This window comes from Corvus moneduloides, chromosome 1 (genome assembly GCF_009650955.1).
Source record: "Corvus moneduloides isolate bCorMon1 chromosome 1, bCorMon1.pri, whole genome shotgun sequence".
NCBI lineage: Eukaryota > Metazoa > Chordata > Aves > Passeriformes > Corvidae > Corvus > Corvus moneduloides.
Window position 1 is genome coordinate 79,055,494 of NC_045476.1, and position 20,980 is coordinate 79,076,473.

Genomic DNA, 20,980 nt, shown 5'->3' on the forward strand with positions numbered 1-20,980 from the left:
GTTTGGAATGGGCTTCTGGAACAGTGAGTGGCAGAATGGTCTGAAAAAGCACAGGAATGACAGATTTTACAGCAAAGAGTTGCTGAAGTATCTCATTCCAAAAACAGTGTTACACAGAACATGCAAGGATGAGACTTTGATAATTATATCACGTCTGATATGTGGATTTTACTGTTTTGTGCTGAACTTGCAGGAAAAAGACCCCACCATAAGCTACATGTTGAAGTTCATCACCTTTATTTGCATGTCTGTGTTCAGCATATCTGAAGCCTCCTGATAAGATGCTAAACTTACTCAAACTGCATATAAACCTAGCAATTTACAGGCAATTTTTGTTGCTGCTAAACTTTGAGTTGTGGTTCAGGTCTGCCCAGAGTATTGTTTTTCACTCAGTAGTGGTTGCACATTCAAACCCTGCAACCAACCTGAAAATAGAAAATTATATAGTTGAGTTAATTGAAAACCTGCTTATGGTGCATGGTGGCATGAGCAGTAATTGACATAAAGTGCTGCTTAGCACACAGAATCAATTATTTTCAATTGACATAAAACAGGAAATCGTTTAATGTCAGATTGGTATTAATGAGCACAGTTTTACTAACGAGTGCAAGACTACCTGCAGCATTACATTACTTTTTCTGGTAAGGAACTTAATACAAAGTGAGCTCAGCCCTTAGGGGCAACGATACCATGTTTTGAAAAATGAATTTAATGGTGAATTAAAGATCAGATTGTTATTGTGGGAATCTTTTCTGAAAATGGGATAGTGCTCATTTGAGGAAGTCATGACTATACTGTTAAAAGTCTGAGAACCACAACATCATCTTTGACTCATTACTGGATAGGGAAATTTTGTTAAAAGTAAAGATCAGGATGACTCTGCAGTGGTGATAAGCATGTCCAAGGAAGATAGGAGTATGGTAAAAAGAAGTAGAATCATGAAGGAAACATTTTCTTCCCTGCCTGACCCTACTGCTGTAAAATTGGTCCGACTCCCTTCTTTCCTCCAAGCATCCTAATAACAACTCCCAGAGAACAGCCTACGTTGTATTGTACAGTTGTCCCCAGATGAACAGGTACAGCTAATGGCCGAGTGACCAACTATCTCTGTTTGCAGTACAAGAGGGGTGGAACCTGAGAGGAATGTGAGAGATGGTGCAAAGTGTCCTTATTTTTATATATATTAAAAAAAAATGTTGACCACCTGTAAGTGCTGTAGCCAGAGCTCTGCACATCCTCCACACCCAGGATCCAACCTCTTTCTAATCACAGGTGGGTGAAATGGAGGACCCTGCAGCGTTTGAGAGAGTCCTTTAGTATCATTCAGCATCCTTTTCCAACAGAACAGAAGCACTGAGACTTGTTTCTCCTCAGTTTAGAAATGAGAAGTTAATTCTTCAAAACTAAGTTATCTGCCCTCCTTCTGTGGTCAACAGAAAGGGATGGACACCTGCAGAGGGTTATGAGTAATGTGTCTGGTCCTCCTTAGATACCAATAAGAGATGGGATGAATGTCTCTCTACAGGTGTTTCTTTCCATTGACCAGAGGGTGGAGCCCAGCTGTCTCCTCTTCCTCATATATCGCTAACTTTTAGATAACTAAGGTTAGGTAGGTTGTGCCCTACACACCCCATCTGTAGCAGCCCTCAGAGGAAATACAATAAAATATGTACAGGATGAAACAACGATGTCTTTACTTTGCCATTGTCCTAGTCTGGGAATAATCATTATAGCAATGCAAAATAACCACAAAAGGAACAAAAAGTCCCTGAACTACTTACCAAGTAATATAATGATGCAGAGAAGAATGGCAATAAGAGCCCCAGTGCTAAGACCAGTAGGATGAATCAAGGCTTCTGCATTACAGGACAGCATCTTCCCTCGATGGTCACAAGCACACACTCGAATAGTCACCGTTTCAGTGCTGCTCTGGATGGGGTAATCATTGTCTGATATCACCACTGGCAAGAAGTAGGTACTTGTTTCATGCCGGTTATATCTGGTTTTTCGGGTGAAAATCCCTGCTGTATTGTCTGGAAACATAAAGCATGCATTAAGACTTCATCTGAAGACTGAAAACAAGGATAAGATAATAAAGAAAAGTCTTCCTAGAAATTCACCTCTGTTGTCCTGTAGTGTAAAGTTTGAGCTGCTGGCTGCCTCGGGAGCTATGGAGAATGAAAACTGATGTCCATTGTAAGAGTCATCTTTATCAACAGCACTTAATGTTTGTATCAGCTGAAACAATAAGAACAAAATTATCTCCTAAGTCAGTGAATTTTATGTTTATTTATGTACTCTAAAAAAATCTTGTAAAAGCAATCTTTTGTATTTTTTTTTTCCTTCTGCTTCCAGGCAGATGATGTTGCTATAATGAGCTAAAGAAAAGTGATCCGCATGCTGCTGATGCTGCTTAGGATCACCATACTATCACCATGCTATACCATTGGTGAGTAACGTAAGGAATTTGAAAGCTGGCAGGAAAATCGTGTTGATTTCAACAGAAGGCTTGTGTTAATGCCACTCCAGATCGGCAGGAAACCTTTGCATGTGACAAGCAATGGAGATGAAAGGTGAGACAGTCCAGGATGACTTTATATTTGTCTACCCAAATCTCATGTCACAGAAATAGTTTGGCTGAATCTTCCAAATTATCTGCTGCTTTGAACTACTTCACAACAGGAGTGGTAGACTGAGAGTTATCTAGCAGGAAAATAGTTGTATCACAGACAGGACCTGTAACACTTATAGACCTGAAATTGTTTCTGAAGGAGACAGTGGAGGTACCTGAATAAAGCAGAGGATGAAATAATGAAAATAAATCAGGAGTAACAAGGTGCAGTACAGAAAATAACATTCAAAAACATACCATCGTGTTAGCTGGAAGAATACTAAGTGAAATAGATACTGTGCAGCCACTGTTAAATTTTGCAATTAAGTTTGATGCAATGCAAAGTGCACCTCTTGATGAGGTAATGCAAGAGTAGTAGCAAAATTCATTTCATTTGGAATATTTTCTTAGTACAAGCAGACAACACACCTGTTCTGCCTTTGCGTTTTCACAGACGAAGGTCTCATAAAACATGGCAAACTCTGGAGCGTTGTCATTTACATCCAAAACCTTAATGAACACTGGGACACGGCTGCTTTGTTTTGGGTTGTCTGAAATGACAAAACCAGAATGGAGATTTTATTTAGACCAGTTACTGACTCAGTGCAATGGAAGAAAAGGACAGACTTGGAGGCTCGTTGCCTTAATTCTTCTCACTCAGAGCACTTCACTTACATTCTGTTTATTTCTGGTGAATGTGTTATGGGATGAACGTAGTATCATTAATTCTGCATAAACTATAGAGTTAAGATAGATTAGGAGTCCAGGATTTACAAATTCCTTTGACCATTCCAAGTGTGATTATGAATGTATGTGTGATATATGTAAATATAATACTGGAACTAAATTAGATCCATTTATTAGCCTGACTGATACTGTTTAGTGGCAGTGAAGTATCTAGAACATATTCCCTTCCTTAGCTCTCAAACAGGAAGACTGAAGAGTCATGAGGATGAGATTGAGTGGGTTTTTTCTTCTCCATTTGTTAAATGTAATACTCGGTGCTGTACAAATCTTGTGGCACAGTTCCTTAAGATACCATGATTATCATTATGTTATAGAAATAGTAATTGCAGCTGTGATCACAGATACTTTCTAACCTGTTGTGAATTGTTTTGCCTGGTGTTCTAGGGTAAATACCAAAGTGTATCAGCTGAGAAACATAAGCACTATATAAAACCTGCAAATCCCCCTATGTAAACAATATTTTTTTCCCTGTAAGGACTGCATAGTGCCAAGAGGTTGAACTTGACAAGGATATTCCTGAGCATAGAATACTAATGAAAATACTGTCATTGTTCTGGATAAAAATGAAAACATCTGGAAATGCACCATACTGTATAGACCATTCCTTTTCCTGTTGGGAGGAGACAGACCTTAGTCAAAAAGATGCACAGAATAAGGAAGAAAAGCAGTGGCAGCAACCCTGCCTAGAGCCAGGCATGGTGAAATGGGCAAGATTCTGAGTCAAAAAGTCACACCATAACAACCACTGACTCCTAAAAGATCGGTACAAGATCTGGTCCCAAACAAATTTTTCATCACTAATCAAAAGAAACCCAAGAGACATCGCCATTGATCTGTCTCCTTTGTGCTCCGTATCACACAATATCCACCTAGGAGTATGTGGGTATGGGAATGTCAGAGAGTGAAATCTGAGTGAAAGAGTGTGATTGAAATAAGTTTCATTTAAAACAAACACCTTCACCTCTCTTATATGAGGGCTCACACTGAATTTTCCTATGTTGATTTCCTACCCATGTTAATATAGTTTATTAATACATTTTAACCTATCATTCAAGTGAAAAAATAGTGCAATAAAATACAGCGGATCTAAGACTCTATATTCCTCTGCAAGCATTCATTATAGTAGCTGGTTGGTTTTATTATTATATTTATTCATTATAGTAGCTTCTATTTATTCATTATAGTAGCTTGTTGACTTTAATAAAAGTCCTATTAATGTGTTTATCATCCTTTTATAAATGTGAAAATGCTTTCTCCAAAATTGGCACTGCTTATTTGTATTACAGAGCTCAGTCATTTGGACAAAATATTGTGCTTTAAGGCTCCACAGTCCCACTGAAGTTAATATGATTCCATTAGGCATAAACCTCTAATATGAGCCATTGGCCTAAATTCATTCAATGTATAAAATAACAGTTTATGTATAATACAGACTAGGCTGAATTCTGTGCTAAAACACATCAATAAAAGAGCTGAATTTTTATAACAGGTAGAAATCAAAGGCACTCATTTGAAGTCACAGGACTATTGGCAAGGCTATTTTGTAGGGCATACTTTTCTAACAAATACATTCAAATATATTCACAAACATGTTTCTTCTCCTCCCAAGAAGGAGAATTGTTTTCTTTCCCGCTTTTTAAACCTAAACCTACATATTTTCATTTTACTTCTAGGTGCTTAAGGTTCTCACAATTTAAAATCATACTGTAATAAACAGAGGCTTCATATAAACTCTAGGCTCTTCGAACGTATGCCTCTTCTCTGGTTTAATGGAAATTAATATACATCTTCAAGTCTTTTTGATATATTGTGTCATCATCTTTCAAGTTATTTGTGCAAATTAATTTATGTAGGTTCATTTGTTTGCATTATCCTTTAATTAATGCTGGGGTCCATCTCCATTGACTCAACAAACTGCTTAAATCTATTTCTCTCTATAGGGATATGTTTTCTGCTGAGCCAGCAACCAAAATGTTAAAGTGGGGTTTTTTTTCAGAATACAGCCTCAAAGTCCTGCCAGTGTTTGACTTGCCCCTAAGTGTTAAGTAACAAATATTTAAAAACACTCTGGGAATTGTCTCTGGTAAATCAGCTGTAATCCTACAGCTGTGACTCACTAGACCTGTGTCCCCAGTTTTAATGCCAGTTTGCTGTCTGACTGTGGCAGATGTACTGACCCTGTGTTTCACCAACTATTTATTTGCAGCAGTCACAGCATGACTGATTCTCTGGGCTGCTGAGCAATTGCAGCTCATACTGGTGAAAAAGGAGAACGTTTAGAAATGAAGCAATCTAAACTTACTGACAATTCTAGACAAAGGCAAAACAACTTCTGTATCTTTTTTTTTTTTTTAACTATAAAACGAAATCAAGAGCAGTCATCACTGGAAGGTGTTTCTCTTTATGCCTTTATAATTTTTTTTTTTTCTATATCAAAGGGAACACATTTGAAGGCATATCCTGCCTATAACCTGACTGGGTATTTCTTTTAGATTACTTCAGTGAAATATACTTGGAGCTTGGTGAGATAATGTCACTGAGAGTAATAAGTGATTCTATGGAATTTAGTGCAATGGGACTTTAAGTAGCCTTGCTAGAAATTTCTGGGTTTAGCCAGGAACAATAAGCAGTGGTATTTTCCAGTCTAGTCCCTTGAGACTAAAATTAGTGAAGTGTCCTGGATCAGAACAGTAACTACACTTCAACCAAAAAAATTGCCTTTGGAAGACATCTACCCTAGTTAGGACAAATTTTGTCTAGGCTTAGTAAAGCACACCCTGGGAAGCAGCCTGAAAGGATTCTGACTAAAGAGAAATGGTAATTAAGACAGAAGCCTGTGTCAGACACAAGAGGTTAAGCTGAGAGGGTTTGGTGCAGTAGAAGGTCTGTGCTTACGGGAGAAACCAAATGAAAACTTCCTATAGATGCTAAGCTGGATTTCAGAAAGAATACAGTCTTCTGTACTGCAAGTTATTTCAGCCCAGCTGGGGTCAATGCAAGTGTTCTTGCTATTCCCAATGCTAAATGTCCTTGCTATTCTTTCATTTTTAGGCATTTATTTTTCCCTTCTGCTCTACCCAGGAGCTGCCTATAGTGTACAATTTTTGACCCTAGAACCCTCCTTCAAGAACTTCATAGAAACACAACCATGTGACTAACATTCAGTGTTTGGCGTGCTGAAATCCTGTACCTAGCATTAAAAGGTGCAAACTTTCATGGGAGGGAGAAAACTGTTAATGTCCTGTCATTCCTATAGGCTCATACCCACTACTCCACCATACAACCCCATTTACTTGCCTCAGTAGCATTGTTTTACGCTGGTTTTCAGTTTTAAAGAAGACTTACACAATAAAGAAAGTTGAGTTCTTTACACTCTTCTCACTGTCAAGCAGGTAATTGAGCCATATACAAATACAACTAAAGAAAGTAGAGCTTACGTTGTCTCAGAAAAATCAAAAGTTTTTTAGCCTCTGAGGTGCAGAGAGACATTGTGACACTCAACAGAACTGGTGTTTATTTTAAAACTTATCTACCATTCCATCATAAACATAGGTACGGCGACTCTGCAAAAGCAAATAGAATTGCATTCCCTGCTATTTGAGCACGTGATGTACTTACAGATAATGTATTAAAACAAAGTGGATTGTTTATTAAGGCCATCTCGAATACATGCCCTTATCTTAGATCCCTGGCATTTCGACTTCTAAAATCAACAGGTCTAGGATTATCACAAGATTACTACTCTGGAACAATCCTAAACTAAGTGACAGACTGATTTGTAACTACACCTTGTAATCTCAAAGGATGCACACAAAGTAAAAAATGGAGATGCATAAAACTGATTAAGATCTGGGCACCTAGCTCAGCCCAGCCACCTTAGCCTTATTTGACGACATCCAGTCTGAATGAGATTGAATTCAGCCAAGGAATGCAGTTTGGCTTTAAACCATCTGTTTTGCTGCATGTCAGTTTCAAAACTCAGCAACCATGTTCGAAATTTGAAGTGGCTATAACTGATCAGAGAACACAGAACTGTCACATTTTCTCCCTGCTAAGTCACCTCTTCATGAACTGTGTCCCTAATAAACACAAAACTGCAGATGACCTCTTGCAGAGTTACTGCTTCTTCATTAATATTGAGTGGGCTATCCATAAACCTGACATGTGTCCAGCTGTGCTTTCCACACACTCAGCTAGAAGGCTAAATTCATTACATCAGGGACAGGAGTCGTATTTAGGTTTAACTTACTGATCTCTGCTGCTATTACTGTAATGTTGTGCCACAGCAGCGTTTCCCGGTCAAGGGGTTTTGAAGTGAATATCGAACCATTTCCTGAATTGATGTTGAATACTCTGTCCATATCAGTGTGACGATCTACAGAGTACCTGCAAACACAGAGACAGGGCTTAGAGGCATGCTTTCCTTTCAACGTCTATGTTCTAAAACCATTTTCTAAGACTAGACATCAAACAGCGAGTAAATGGGGTTTCCTTTTGTTTTCAGCACAGGCTTCAGAGTCTTTATGTATTCACACAAAGAGCTAGTTCTGAGCTACTGGATAATGACACATTGGAGGTTTGATTTAGAAGGTGGAGTATTGTCACTGAATAAATGAATTGCTGCAGAATTTACATACCTCTGAGAATCATCAAAGCTTTGTTTTTAGTGAAAAATGTGAAGTCTGTGTCCTGAAAGATACGAAGTTTATTTTAAGGCTGAGTTGGCTTTTCCTTTATAAAGCCTTCTTTTTATGGTTTGATATCTCAACTGTTCCAAATAATTTCTGATATAAAATTTGACAGCTGGGGTGCATTTGTACCTTTCACTTCCCAGCATTTAAAAAGGCTGCCCGCCCAAACCAAGTCAGCACGGAACAGAGATTCATTATTCCATGGTACATATCACACAAAGGTTTGTTGTAACTCATTAAAACGAACATTCTCAGCCCTGCTTGATGGTATCTGTATGTGAAAATGAATGCTAACAAGCTCTGGATGAGCTCAGAGTTTAAATACAGATTCAAATTTTCAATCTGATCTTTTGCTTTTTCCCCTGAACTAAATCCAAGTTTAAAAGTAGAACTCTCCAGTTCCCGGGAGAGGGTGCTACCACCTTGATCCAAATGCTGTGACTTGGTTTCATCTCTCCTGAAGGGAAAATTCTTGCATAAATTATGGAACTTTTGACAGAAATATGTCTCTGATGTTGCCAAAGCAAGAATGCAATTGCATTATTCTGCTCGTGTTTCAAGCCCAGCTCATGTACAATCCAGGACATAGGAAGCTCAGTGTGCTCCCTTGCTCTCCTTGCAGGCCACGTCAGTGGAGACAAGGCAGCTACTGCTGTGCCCTGTGTCCAAACAAGGGTAAAGATAATGGCTGAGCTGGTAAGCAGTCAGATGAAAACTGGGCCAGGAGAATGACTGGCAGAGTTTACTGCCACTACAGAATTCAGGGGAACTCAGAGGCTGAAGAAGAATTTCTCTCCCCTGCTCTGCCCTAGAAGCAGCTGCAAGACACGTCCTTTATTCTGCACAGACTTCCTAGTGCTTGTGCAGTGTCTCTTAAATTCTGAGAAAGATCTTGCATGAAAGAAGAAGGGAATAGAAGAAACCAGCTGAACTGTGATTCTGACAAGCTTTAAAACTAACTTGCTAATTATCTTCTGATTTTTTTTTCCTTCTTTGCAAATAAAAAAGTGGGATATAATGCCTACAGCAAATTAGACTTATTAGGTCTTATTCCAAAATAAGAATTTAAGTGTAGCCTACCTTTCAAAACAAAACAATGGCAAGTATTAATTATTTGTACTAAACTGTTTTCCTTCTTCCATGTTAAATTCCTAGAGAAGCACCCAAATGACATTCAAAGGTACTAGCACAAAAAGCTAACATTTTTTGGTAGGACTTGCATAGGCATAGCTTGCTAGGTCTTCAGGAGTCCAGATTTAGTTTTCATTCATTGCTGTCACTTCACTGACAGTACTGCAATTTTGGCTGCAGAAGTCAGCTGTGGTGTCCCTAACTTAGCTCCTTTATGCAGCAGTGTGACACTACCATCAGCTTGAAAAGTGTTGTTTTGTCCAAATCTAAATACCAGGTGTGAATCTGTTGACTTGGCTGAAATGTTTAATGGGAACAAGTTTATACAAACTGGTCTGACTCTTTTATATATTGACAAAGTAAGTATTTGGTATGGTAAACATTTCATTTTAACTTTCATTCATTCAGGCTTTTATATGATATTATGTTGGTATCTTCTGAATTCAATTATTTTCAGATATTCTGTAGCTCATTTCCATATCTTTCAGCTGTAATACTTTGGCATTTCCATTTTGCAGTTAAATCTAGATTCTGTATTCTTCTTTGAAATGAAATATCAGGATTTTCCATAGATTAGCTGTTCCTGCTAACTGTAATACTATGTTTCAGACTCTTATTCAGCAAGACATTTAAATAAGCAACTAGCTTTAGGCATGAGTTGTCTGTTCATTGGGGGTTTTTTCCTCAATTTTACTTTCACTCCAGCTTCATATTTTGAATGGACTTAAAATATCTCACTGTCTTAGCACATTTTAATGCCTTGGTGTATTGCAATCACTATCTTTGTAAGATTTCCCAAATTCAATCTCTGGTACAGTATCTGGAAGGAAAAAAAAAAAAAAAGTTCTGGACTTTTTCTAAGATTACCAGGGTTGTAACATTGAAGAGTTTTTCTTCAAGATATTACAAATTTTAAAGTATTTGTAAAGCCGTATGTATATTCAGTCATTTGTACAGCAGAAACTCAAACTCATAAAAATAAAACCAGCAGAGACAGTTTCTTAATGGAATGTTAATTTTATTTCTTCATATGCCAAGGAAAATACATACAAGGCCAGTGCATGTAAAGTATATTCCAATTATAACATTAAATCTGGTCTAGAAGGATGATTTTAATAAGGTAGACTGTCACTTCTGTTTCTCAGTTTGCATAATCCAGTCTCTTTTGATCAAGGATTTTTAATTATGTTGAACTGGTGGTGATTCTGACTTCTGGATCACAACCTAGTAGGAATTAAGTAGACAACATCAAACTAATTTTTACATTTATTTAATGAAATTACTGGTGTGTATTTGTCAGATTTCAGGACTTCATCTCTTTCAAGCTTTGAAGAATTGACAAGCTAGGAAGTTAAAAAGTATCTATGCAGACTCCAGTCTCTCCTTGTACATAACAGGAAGAAGGGAAGGGTAAAAGAATCTAACACATGCAAATATGTTGTCAGTAAAATACACAAACAAAATTTAGCCTTACATTTGTTTGCAGATCATTTTCATCTGGGGTACTTTAGTAAATCAAATCACAGCAGGAAGACAGTTCCAGTGACTGATGAACTTCATTATGCCTCTGAGGAGTTACTATAGCAAAAAAACTCAGCTAACAATTTTAAAAGATCTGATGTACAATACAGCAGTGCCAGTTTCAGCATTATTTTTTCATCAGTATCCAGTGGTTCATATTATTTCTGTGTAGATCAAACACAAGTAGAACGCAAAACTTTTGTTTTATAACACAGCTGGACAGTAGAGTGCTACTCGGGAGTGTGCTAATGTTACTACACATGGACACATTCAAATATAGCAAAACATGTACTGGTGCTTTTTTGTGTTTTCTCAATGTCATGTCAGAGCAAAACTTACTTATAAGACTTAGGCTGAGGCAATTTAGCTCTACCAGTACACAGGTCACAAATGGTTATGCAGTCTTACAGCCAGGGCAGATATCTGCTTCATTTTGCTATCGCTTCATTGTCTTGTGATGTTCAGCAGCTTGCTGTCTAATGTAACCACAAGTCAGGAAGATTTGTGGGTCAGGAAGGAATGTGTGTGAATTTTTCATAATGCATTTTCATAATGATATTGTGAAGGTTTCCTTTAATGGAAGATCAAAGGGGCTTTCATCTAACAGAGTTAGGGCTCAGTTTGTTTAAGAAGAGAAATCTTCACTCGAGTAGAGGAGAAAATGGAAGGTTTTCAATGTAATATCAAGTGTCTAAAGATTTTATTTTTAACTGTCAAGAAAAATTGACAAGCAAGTGACAAGTCATATATATACAGTCTAATTGCATCTTCCCCGAAGCTCAGAGTGAAAATCAGATTTCGCATCTCTATTGCATGATAGAAAAAAAAAAATTACCCTGTCAAAAAGATGCAGACTCAACCCATGCCCCTAAATTCTAGCAGATGCCCAAGATATTAGCACCATAAAATTACATTTATTGCAAGTTAACATCTCTCAGGCTACTGCTCTCTGCTGATTTCCTTTCTCTCTTACTGATTTTCATGTTTTTTCTTGCTATGTTTATTTCTATTACTCTAACCTCTTTCTCATTTTTATTTTTCTTCTCCTTGCATTTGGCTGTGGCATGCTATTAAGGTAAAAAGTAGACAAGCTTTCCACTGCACTGCATCAGTTTTGACACTTCTACTAATTTTTGCTCAGTAACTATCCGGTACTTAAATATGCAAAGTACTTATACTGTATTTAAGAACTGCCCTTTGAAAGTTAGGTAAGTTTCAGCACACACATTCAATTAATAGCAAAGAGCCGGCAGGCAGTACTCAACAATGAACAGCATAGTCCCTATCCACTGTAAATCACTTATAATTAGGAGCTGGTGCTGATGTGAAATGCAAATGGTTGTAGTTATCACCACAGGGAAGGAGGGAAGCACTCCCCTTAACTCTCCAGCACCATTAGATACAAAAAAGCAGGTTCCAGTGAAGACTGCAAGGGGCCAGCGTGTCACCCCAACTAATTTTTCACCTTCATGCTAGCATGTCCATGAAAATGTGCTACAAAAGATGTACATTCTCTCCCGGGGCTTCACCAAAGTTGGCAAAACATTATGCTGTTCTTTAAGTGACTGAGCTCTGCTGGCCCAGAATGGCATGTAATTGTTGCGTGTCACGATACAAATTTAAAAAAACCTTGATTACCGGTAGAAGGTATAGTCTTGAACTAGAATTCATGTGTAGGGCATGCTATGCAAACTGAAGATAGAGGGAGTTTCTGCCAGAAACATTTTAGAATTAGCATCTTTATCTAGGAAATTAAAATTGTAATATTTACCACTTTCACAAGATGAGCTAAGAGCTTAAAACTTACTCATCATTGTAAGATATCTTGATGAAAGACAGTAGTTTGCAGAAGTATAAAGTATTGATGGACTAGATTTTTATTAAACCTGCACTGTTCTATTATGATCAAAGGCTACTGCTGAATTTCCAAGGTGCCCAACTCAGAAACCTGCTGAAAATTGACCTGGATTTAATATTGCTGCACTTTTCAATTCCTCCTCTTGCTGCCTTGTCAGTAGCAATGAACTTTAATTAAAGCACACAACTATTTAAAAGTTCTTTAGCACTCTATCCAGTATGACTTAAGCACATTAAGCATGCACTGAAACAATACACAATTTACAAAAAAAGAAGTCTTAGGTATAGCTACTCCAACCTTAACATTTCCTCCACTTCCACTAAGAACAGTTTATTGATTCATGGCAAGTTTAATTTATGAAGCTCATGAGACTGACTCTTATCTTACAAGCCTTGCACTGATATAGGTGAGATCAGAGCCTGTGTGTGCACATGAGCTGATTTTGAGGCATTTCTACTTGCAATTTAGAGAAGATAAATGTGGCCTCTGTTAAGCAGGTCTGGACAGATGGAAGAAGAAAAGGCTGCTGAATCACCACCCTGTCACATAGCCAAGAGGATGCACTGTGCTGCACTGGAAAATGTTAAAAGTGGAAGGAAAATACTAAGATTTTCTTAGTGCTCTTTTTGCAGTAAATTTTTCATGGTAGAAATAACCCCATACATTAGTTATTGAAGAGATTAGGATATAATTCAAACTGCAAAAGCCATGCAAAAACATTCACACATACCTAAACATGCCCAAGCATTAGAGATCATTTACTATGTAAAATACTCCATATTCAAGCATGCCCTACAATTCACATTGTTACAAGTGAGGATTTTTTTGTGTGTGCTGACATGATAAAAGCAAAATTAAAGCTGTAAAAAATTTACAGACAAGCTGAACTAGTATATGCTTACTTGACAGGGTTCTTGGCAGCATCTGGATCCTGAGCAGTTACTGTTCCTATTACACTGTTTAATGGAACATCTTCTTTCACTTCCATTATGTATGCTGGTCTGCTGAACATGGGGGGTTCATCTACATCCTCCACCTGAATTCTGACAGTAGCTGAGTCCTTGAATGGCCCCAAGTACAGGAATCGAGGGTCCACATGAGTATTGGTAGCTTCCACTTTGAGAATATACAAGTTTTTGTTTTCGAAATCCAGTGCCTGGGAAGAAAAAAAAACAGAGTTTGAGAAGTCTGGGGGGATTGCTGTGATTCTCAGCCAGATGAGCAGGATGAATGGTGGGAAGTCGTGGAGAGGCCTCTACTAGGTAACAGGAGCCTGAACTGGAATTAAAATGCTAAAAGAAAGGAGAAAGTGTGCCCAGCTAATACATTAAGAAGAAACTACTTTTTCAAGGAATTCTATGCCAGGAACTCCTAAACACCAAGTAGTTTTCTCATATAGCCTTAACTCTTCATGTCTGTTGTTCTGTCATTTTTGGCATTTTGATGATTTCTTATCTGTTTTGTGCCCATAAGCACCACACACTAAAGGAGGGAAGATTTTCTAGGTATTGCTTGTTTAGATACTGGCATTCCATCACTGAAATGAAACACTGTGACATCTAGTGTCTGGATATCCAAGACCACCTACAGCCAAAGCCAAACATGATTTTATGATAGGCTATGACTACAGCACACCCTGTTAAAACTATGAAGAAACAGTATTTAGAGACTCTTTGTCACTACTTGGGAGAAATGTGGGGACAGAGTAGTCACCCTGCTTTTCCATTCCATTTTAGAAGATTCACAGCTTCTGTCAGCAACAGACAGAAATACAAACGGAGTTAGACTGATATCATAATCAGCCCCTGGAAGGCATCTCCTAAAAAACAAGCAATGACAGGTGTCGTACTGATATCAACAAGCAAGTGCATGCTCGGAAAATCTACACAATGTCTATCTAGTGATGACTGAACTTGAACTGATGAAGGATGATATCTGTAACCTTATCAAGTTTGCCTGATAACCCACTGTAAACAATATTTCTCAAACCTTTTCTGACAACCAATGTGCAACCTAGTAGATGATGTCCACTGTGATCTCGCAAGGCACTGTGATTTTTTTTTCTAAAGCATGCTGATAGATTTATTAAATTTTTACAAAATGTGAGTCAAAAGAAATTTGTCTATATACTTTAATATATTATAGCTGCACTATTCAACATCCTCTGATAATGCAAAATAGGCCATGCGATACTCATTGTTTCTGTGGTCTTAACACAGTATTTTCTACTAAGCGAGCAAATCCTTTAAGCATCATAGGGAGAAAATCACAGTTGGACGGTGGTGCTTCCTTGAGTTTTTCTGTGGGTATGTTCAGCCTGTAGAATTTTTTTCTCAGTTGCATCACACTCCTTAGGTAATTTACTCTCTCAGGTCCTCCAAAGTATGTGCATTGGTTTAGTACAGGAGGTGTAAGAGGACGGACACCAATTGCTTGTATAAAAGAAACTTTACATAGGTAATGTAGAGATTCCCAACAGATAGAGTTCAAATTAACAAAAATGACATGTTGCACTAAAAATGAAAAACAAGTATGTGCTAGATAAAGGTTTGACCGGTGTTTCAGAGGCTGGGATTAAGCGTGTTAAGATGTGTACCTTTTTCACAGTTATAATTCCTTCCTGTGTGTCCTTGTCTGTGGTAATTCCAAACATGTCATATCCATCCCCCTCAGTGATGCTGTATTCGATCTCTGCGTTTTCATCCACGTCAGCATCGTTAGCTTTTATCCTGCCAACGGGGGAGTCGAGTGGTGTAGACTCAGGAGCTCTGAACTGGTACGTGCCTGCAGCAGAGAGAGGGAAATCTGGTTAGTCAGTCTCAACGTGCTTTGGACACCACCTCTCAGTCCACTGCCAGGGTGGGCATGTGTACGTGAGTTCGTGAGTCACTGTGTCCACAGGCCTTCCTGGGGCAAAAGCCTTCAGCTTCTGCCATACTTTCATGTGGATAAAAGTTACTAATTTTCCTATCTGTTTTCTCATATGGAGGATGGGCATTTTGCTTTGCTACAAACATGTAACTTTAGCAACAGATGTCCCTTTCTGGACGTTCTCATGGTCTCTGCTGGCCATATCAGAATTGTGTACGAAAAATGTCTTGAGGCCAAAGGGCAAATATTAAGAACTGTCAGAAGCCAGCGCAGCTTAGTAACACTAAAGCTGAATCCAGCTCAAATGCCTATTAAAAATGTACTACATTGAATTTTTGTCTGAAAAAAGCTACTTGTGGAATGTTGGCATTATGAAGCTGTATCTTTGGCTTTTATATTGAAGACGCTTATGCCCAGAGATGTATAATTAACTCATTGGGGGCAGAGTGCTATATTTCTTCTTAAGTTGCTCTAATTTAAATGGAAACTCTTTGCCCACAGCTAAGAACAGACTTTGAACCTAAATGACAAGTTGCTTCCAATAACTTTCCCAGCGACTTAACTGCCAAAGCTCACTGATTTGTCTGATAGTATCTGCAATTATTTTCTGTAACAGCTGCTCTTGACTTTGACACACACTGACACTGTGATACACACACATCATACAGAGAGCAGTGGTTAGACAAAGTAAAAAAAGGAAAAAAATAGAGTGAGAAAGAAGGAGGTAAAGAGAGGGAAAGAGAAGAGGATGAAAGCTGAATCACTTTGAATCCCTTAAGGCAATGAATGGTCATTAGTAGGAATTACTTTCTAAGAGAGCTTGCTCAATTGATTCCCATAAGTATCACACGTGTATCTACCGAATTATTTGAGACAGGGGAAGTAAATAGGCAGAAATACCTGATATATTTATGTATGTGCTTTTCTTTCTGTATGCAAAGAATATAGGAAAATTCATTGAAGCAAATGCTTTCTGGTTACAAATACTCATTTCTACTGAATTTGCTCTTGGGGTATTTTTGCATACTTAAATACATTTATTTCAAAACTTAAATATATTCGATTACAACAGATACCTTAAACTGCAATCAATCACAAAGTCTGAAAGAAATAATAGCAAACAAGAAATACAGATCACGGTGATCAGAGTTACTTAACAGGTAGGAAAAACGGAAGCTGTTTCTGCACATTAATTCACCTCTCAAGACTGTCAACTGCAAATGGAGTAAAAATATTAAATATTTGTTTCCCAGTTACAGCAATTAACCTTGGCATGATGCTATTACTTAGTTATGTGCTCTCTTTTGCTTTCCTAAAGGAAGTTTGATACTCAATAAATTCACAATGGAAAAACAACACCTAAGGTGAACAAAAAACAAAACAAGAACCATTTTTTGTCCATTTTAGTGTTACAACACGGAATGTAAATATTCCATACTCTGGGGGAAGCGAGGTGGATTGTCGTTTACATCAGTCAATGTGATGTTCACGGTGGTGGTTCCTGATAATCCGCCCATCTGGCCTCCCATGTCTTTAGCCTGGATGACCACTTGGTATTGCTCCCTATTTTCACGGTCCATGTTCAGTAAAGCAGTTTTAATAATGCCTGTAAATATGAAAATTAAAGAGTGGGGAGTTCATAGGTAGTGACTTTGATGGAAATTCTTATTAAAAGAACAAAACAATCTCTGTGTAGTAAGTAAACTTTGTCCAGTACAAATATTTACTGTTATGAGATGGTTCATTAAATTACAGACTTGTCATGCCACATCTCAGGCTACTGCCTATGTGACAGACACAGTATTAGTGGTACCCACAGAAAGATGTTCTAGTTATTTGTGAGCTGTGTTATTTTACATCACTATTTACCCTCTTTCAGCTCCATGCTAAAATTTCTTATTGAACTGGAAAAAAGCTGTTTGTTCATTATTTTGACAGATGTGGTAAAAAAAAAGAAGAGCTAACTTCAGCAAGACACCATTAAAGAGTGCAACAACATTAAATGGAAGAAGCAAAATTAATTAAGAACATTATGAGCATCCAAACATGCCTGAGTATATATATTTCTATTTATACATCGATTGAAACGATTTGCCAGTCACTTCCTTCTTCAAAGGCACAAGTATCAGTTATAAAGCCAACTCCTATTGAAATTCAATCATTCAGATTTACCATGAAGCAAAATGCTTGCCTTCTCACTGGGTCTCTTAAGGTGAGAACTGACTCCTTTGTAGGCAAAAGGGGTGAAATTCAAGTACGGAAATCCATGACAAAATTCACAGTGGCTTTGAAAGAGACATGTTTCACTCTAGGAGTTCTGCAATTGATTTCCATGGCAGGAAGATCAAGACTGTGGTTTACTTAGCTTCCCGTGCCCCATAAAAACCTCTCGATAGAAGTTTATTAGTGGTGAACTCCCAGCTACTTTATCCTTATTATAAGTCTGGAAGAGCACATACTGTACTGTCAAAGTCAGAAAAAGTGCATCAGTGCAAAAATCCTGGCTTGTGTTATCCAATACCTTGTGCTTGAAGGGAAGCTCCCTTTGAACTTGGCTCTCTCCCTTTTCAGAATTGTGCACACCCTTTCAGCTCAGGTTTCAGTTTGAGACATACAGTCTCTCTTTCCTTCTCCCTGCCTGAGCTTCTAAGATTTATGTAAGAAACAATCCTAAACCTGATTGCCTGGGATAATCTATTTCTTTCCTGTAAGCATGCTGAGGAGAACCAATTTCCCAAGCTTCCAGCGACCTAACACAGTGGATGTTTCCACTGAAGGAGTTTCTTGAGATTATTTGTTTCTTTTTGGAAAACTTAGTCAGAAAGCTTGGGAAGAGACTACCTACATTCTCAGGTAGTCAATGGTACACCAGATTCAATCAGACAGAATATGTATGTTGTACATGCACAGGTTCCAAAGCTGTCTGTTAGTCAGACCATTAAAAATTCGAGTCACTGTGTATAATTTAAACATCTTCCAAAAACAGAACTCAGAACTTTGGGATTCTATTTGTGATCTTCTAGTTTAGCGCAACAGTCAATTTTACCTCTTCCATCATTACTCTTAATTAAGATTTCTTTCATAAAATTAGCATTAAAGTGATATGTTGCAGATGTACAGAAATTATGATTACTTTAAACAAGTTTTGAAGAAGCAGACGGAGAAAAAAACCTCACCTGAACAAACCCTTAGTCTTAATTTAGCCATTATCAAGATCTATGAGGATTAAGCACTTTTTTCCACACCCACCTGTTGCTCTCTTTCATCTAAAAGCCAACCTATTTGGTTTAATTTAAGCATCCACTGCAGTCTCCGTACCCACTGCTTGTTAAAAATGATTGAAAACTGATTCACATCCAGTACTAATTGTATTTATTAGACTTTGCTGGTAAGATTAAAATATTGTAGTTGTCATGTTTACAGATGCATCACTCTATTAAATTTGTCAGATTTTGCACTGAGTAAGATGTAATCTCTTCAAAGTTTTTTTACTAATATATCCTAGCTTGGCTTAGCATGTCATTTTGAATTACAGACATTGTCAGAGAATGACAGATAAGGTCCCCTGACCTGTCTCAGATTCAACGGAGAAATATGGTTGTCCCTGGAGAATGCTGTAGACAACTTTAGCACTGTTGCCATAAGTAGGGTCATCGGCATCAGTTGCAGTGACTTGCACAACAAAGGTACCTGCAATGAAATATTAAAAAAAAATAAAAATTATTAGGTTTTTTCACGGCCAAGGCAGTTTATGATGTAGAGAAAAAAATAATTCATGTTCAAGTTAGACTTGTGGCAGGAAGTTAGAAATATCTTATTTTGTAGAATTTTCTCTGTTCATGAAGGACATAAACTCAAAATGATACCTGTCTTATTCTCAACTCATTCAAACACACAGTTATTGATATGTGGATCCTTCATCGTGTTTCTCATGAAGGAAACAGAAATGCACCCTTCTCCAGATATTGAAAGCATTCGGAATCTGAATCTAGGTCTAGAATATACTTTTGCAAATTTACTCATGCTCGTAATGTATTTGACAGAGGAATGTAAATACAGTTTTTCATGTGTCTTCTAGAGAAAGAAATGGTGTTGAATCCTAGGCAAAGTGTTAAGAAACAAAAAGTTAGCTTAGATTTTGGCATTTAAAACCATTTGTGAATACGGTGTTCACATATTAAAATGTGAATACTAGGTTCTCACTTCACCAGATGAGTTTTCATCCACATGACAAGTCCCATGAATGAGGGGAGAGAGTATGCCCCAAAGTCTTTATTTTCATATTGCTTGAGCTTTATTTTAATCTCATTCTTGATCATGATTAATTAATGCTTCTCTCCCTGGACATTATTTCAAATTAGAAATGTGCTTCTTGGAATTCAACCATCCATTGCTCTCTGACAAAGAAATCAAAATCATCTCCCTAAGAATCAAAGAATCAAAACCTGTCAACTTCTCAGGAAAAGATCCCATCTTAAAATAATTTTCCAAGGAAGTTCTTTTTCTTGTCTTAATTGATTTTTACAGCTCAGTATATTTTAAATCAATAGAAATATTTCAGTGGACTTCAAGGGACTCTGGAGCTCTTTTTTTTTTTTTGAATGGAAAGAACAACAAAGGTTATAGGAAGTTAATGGCATATCTGAGAACCAGTGGGTGACAGAAATGTGTACAACCCCTTCTCTATCTACCCTTTTCCATTTTGTTTACTTTCCTGAACTAAAGAAGGGTTGCTGAACAGATCTAGAAGTGGTATTGACACAGGTGACCATGGAATACCGTATTACTACACTGCTACTAAACCATATTAACAATGTGTGTTAAACTCTGGGGTTGCGTAAAGGAGCTCGACTCACTTTCATTGACGTTAAACCAGACAGTATCAACATGTATTTTTTGTGCTAAAACAGAGGGAGCATACCCAGCTGACACCTCTTATTCCAGCAAATCGTTGCCACTATTTTCCTGGATTTTTATGTTTTTTAAATGTCTGAGGTGCTATTACTCCAGACTCAAACAGCAGATGTCTCCCTTCAACACTTGTAAACTCTGGGCTCTTCAATAACTCCACAGAAAGACGCCAGACCAGACACTGAAATCAGTTATTAGTTAGCACCTACCAACATCTGACATTTCGGGAATGCTGGCATTGTAAACGTCCTTTGTAAACATTGGCTCATTGTCATTGATATCATGGATCTTAATGATGAACTCAGATTCTGGTTCCACTGGTCTTCCAGTCCTTCTGTTTATAGCCTGGGCACGGAGTATGTATACAGGCTTTTCTTCCCTGTCTAGTCTCTTTGTGGCCTGGATGTCACCAGTGTTTTCATTGATAATGAAGAGGTCTCCTGCTCCATCTCCAGAAAGGATGTATTTAAGTGATCCATCTCCTTTATCCTGGTCTGAATGCAGCTGGTGGTGAAATGGGAATTAAAAAAAAAAAAAAAAAAGAAAGGAAAATAAATAAATAAATATTTGGGACACAATTCTAGATACTTTAACTGATATCATGATATATGCTTTCCTATCAGTAATACTCAGCCAGAA

The 20,980-nt window shown here is 37.7% G+C and overlaps 1 protein-coding gene across 4 annotated transcripts in view; it reads right to left on the minus strand.

Annotated features, from left to right (window-relative positions):
* LOC116447765 (cadherin-6) overlaps positions 1 to 20,980 on the minus strand; it is a 103,852-nt gene that overhangs the window by 8,566 nt on the left and 74,306 nt on the right. For all 4 annotated transcript variants that reach the window (XM_032117292.1, XM_032117311.1, XM_032117321.1 and 1 more), the window contains exons 3-11: positions 20,551 to 20,845; positions 19,001 to 19,120; positions 16,869 to 17,036; positions 15,156 to 15,343; positions 13,462 to 13,715; positions 7,608 to 7,744; positions 3,041 to 3,162; positions 2,121 to 2,238; positions 1,782 to 2,033 (exon numbers count right to left, since the gene is read on the minus strand). In XM_032117292.1, the coding sequence (XP_031973183.1) occupies positions 1,782 to 2,033; positions 2,121 to 2,238; positions 3,041 to 3,162; positions 7,608 to 7,744; positions 13,462 to 13,715; positions 15,156 to 15,343; positions 16,869 to 17,036; positions 19,001 to 19,120; positions 20,551 to 20,845 (1,654 nt within the window). The remainder of the gene's footprint in view (positions 1 to 1,781; positions 2,034 to 2,120; positions 2,239 to 3,040; positions 3,163 to 7,607; positions 7,745 to 13,461; positions 13,716 to 15,155; positions 15,344 to 16,868; positions 17,037 to 19,000; positions 19,121 to 20,550; positions 20,846 to 20,980) is intronic.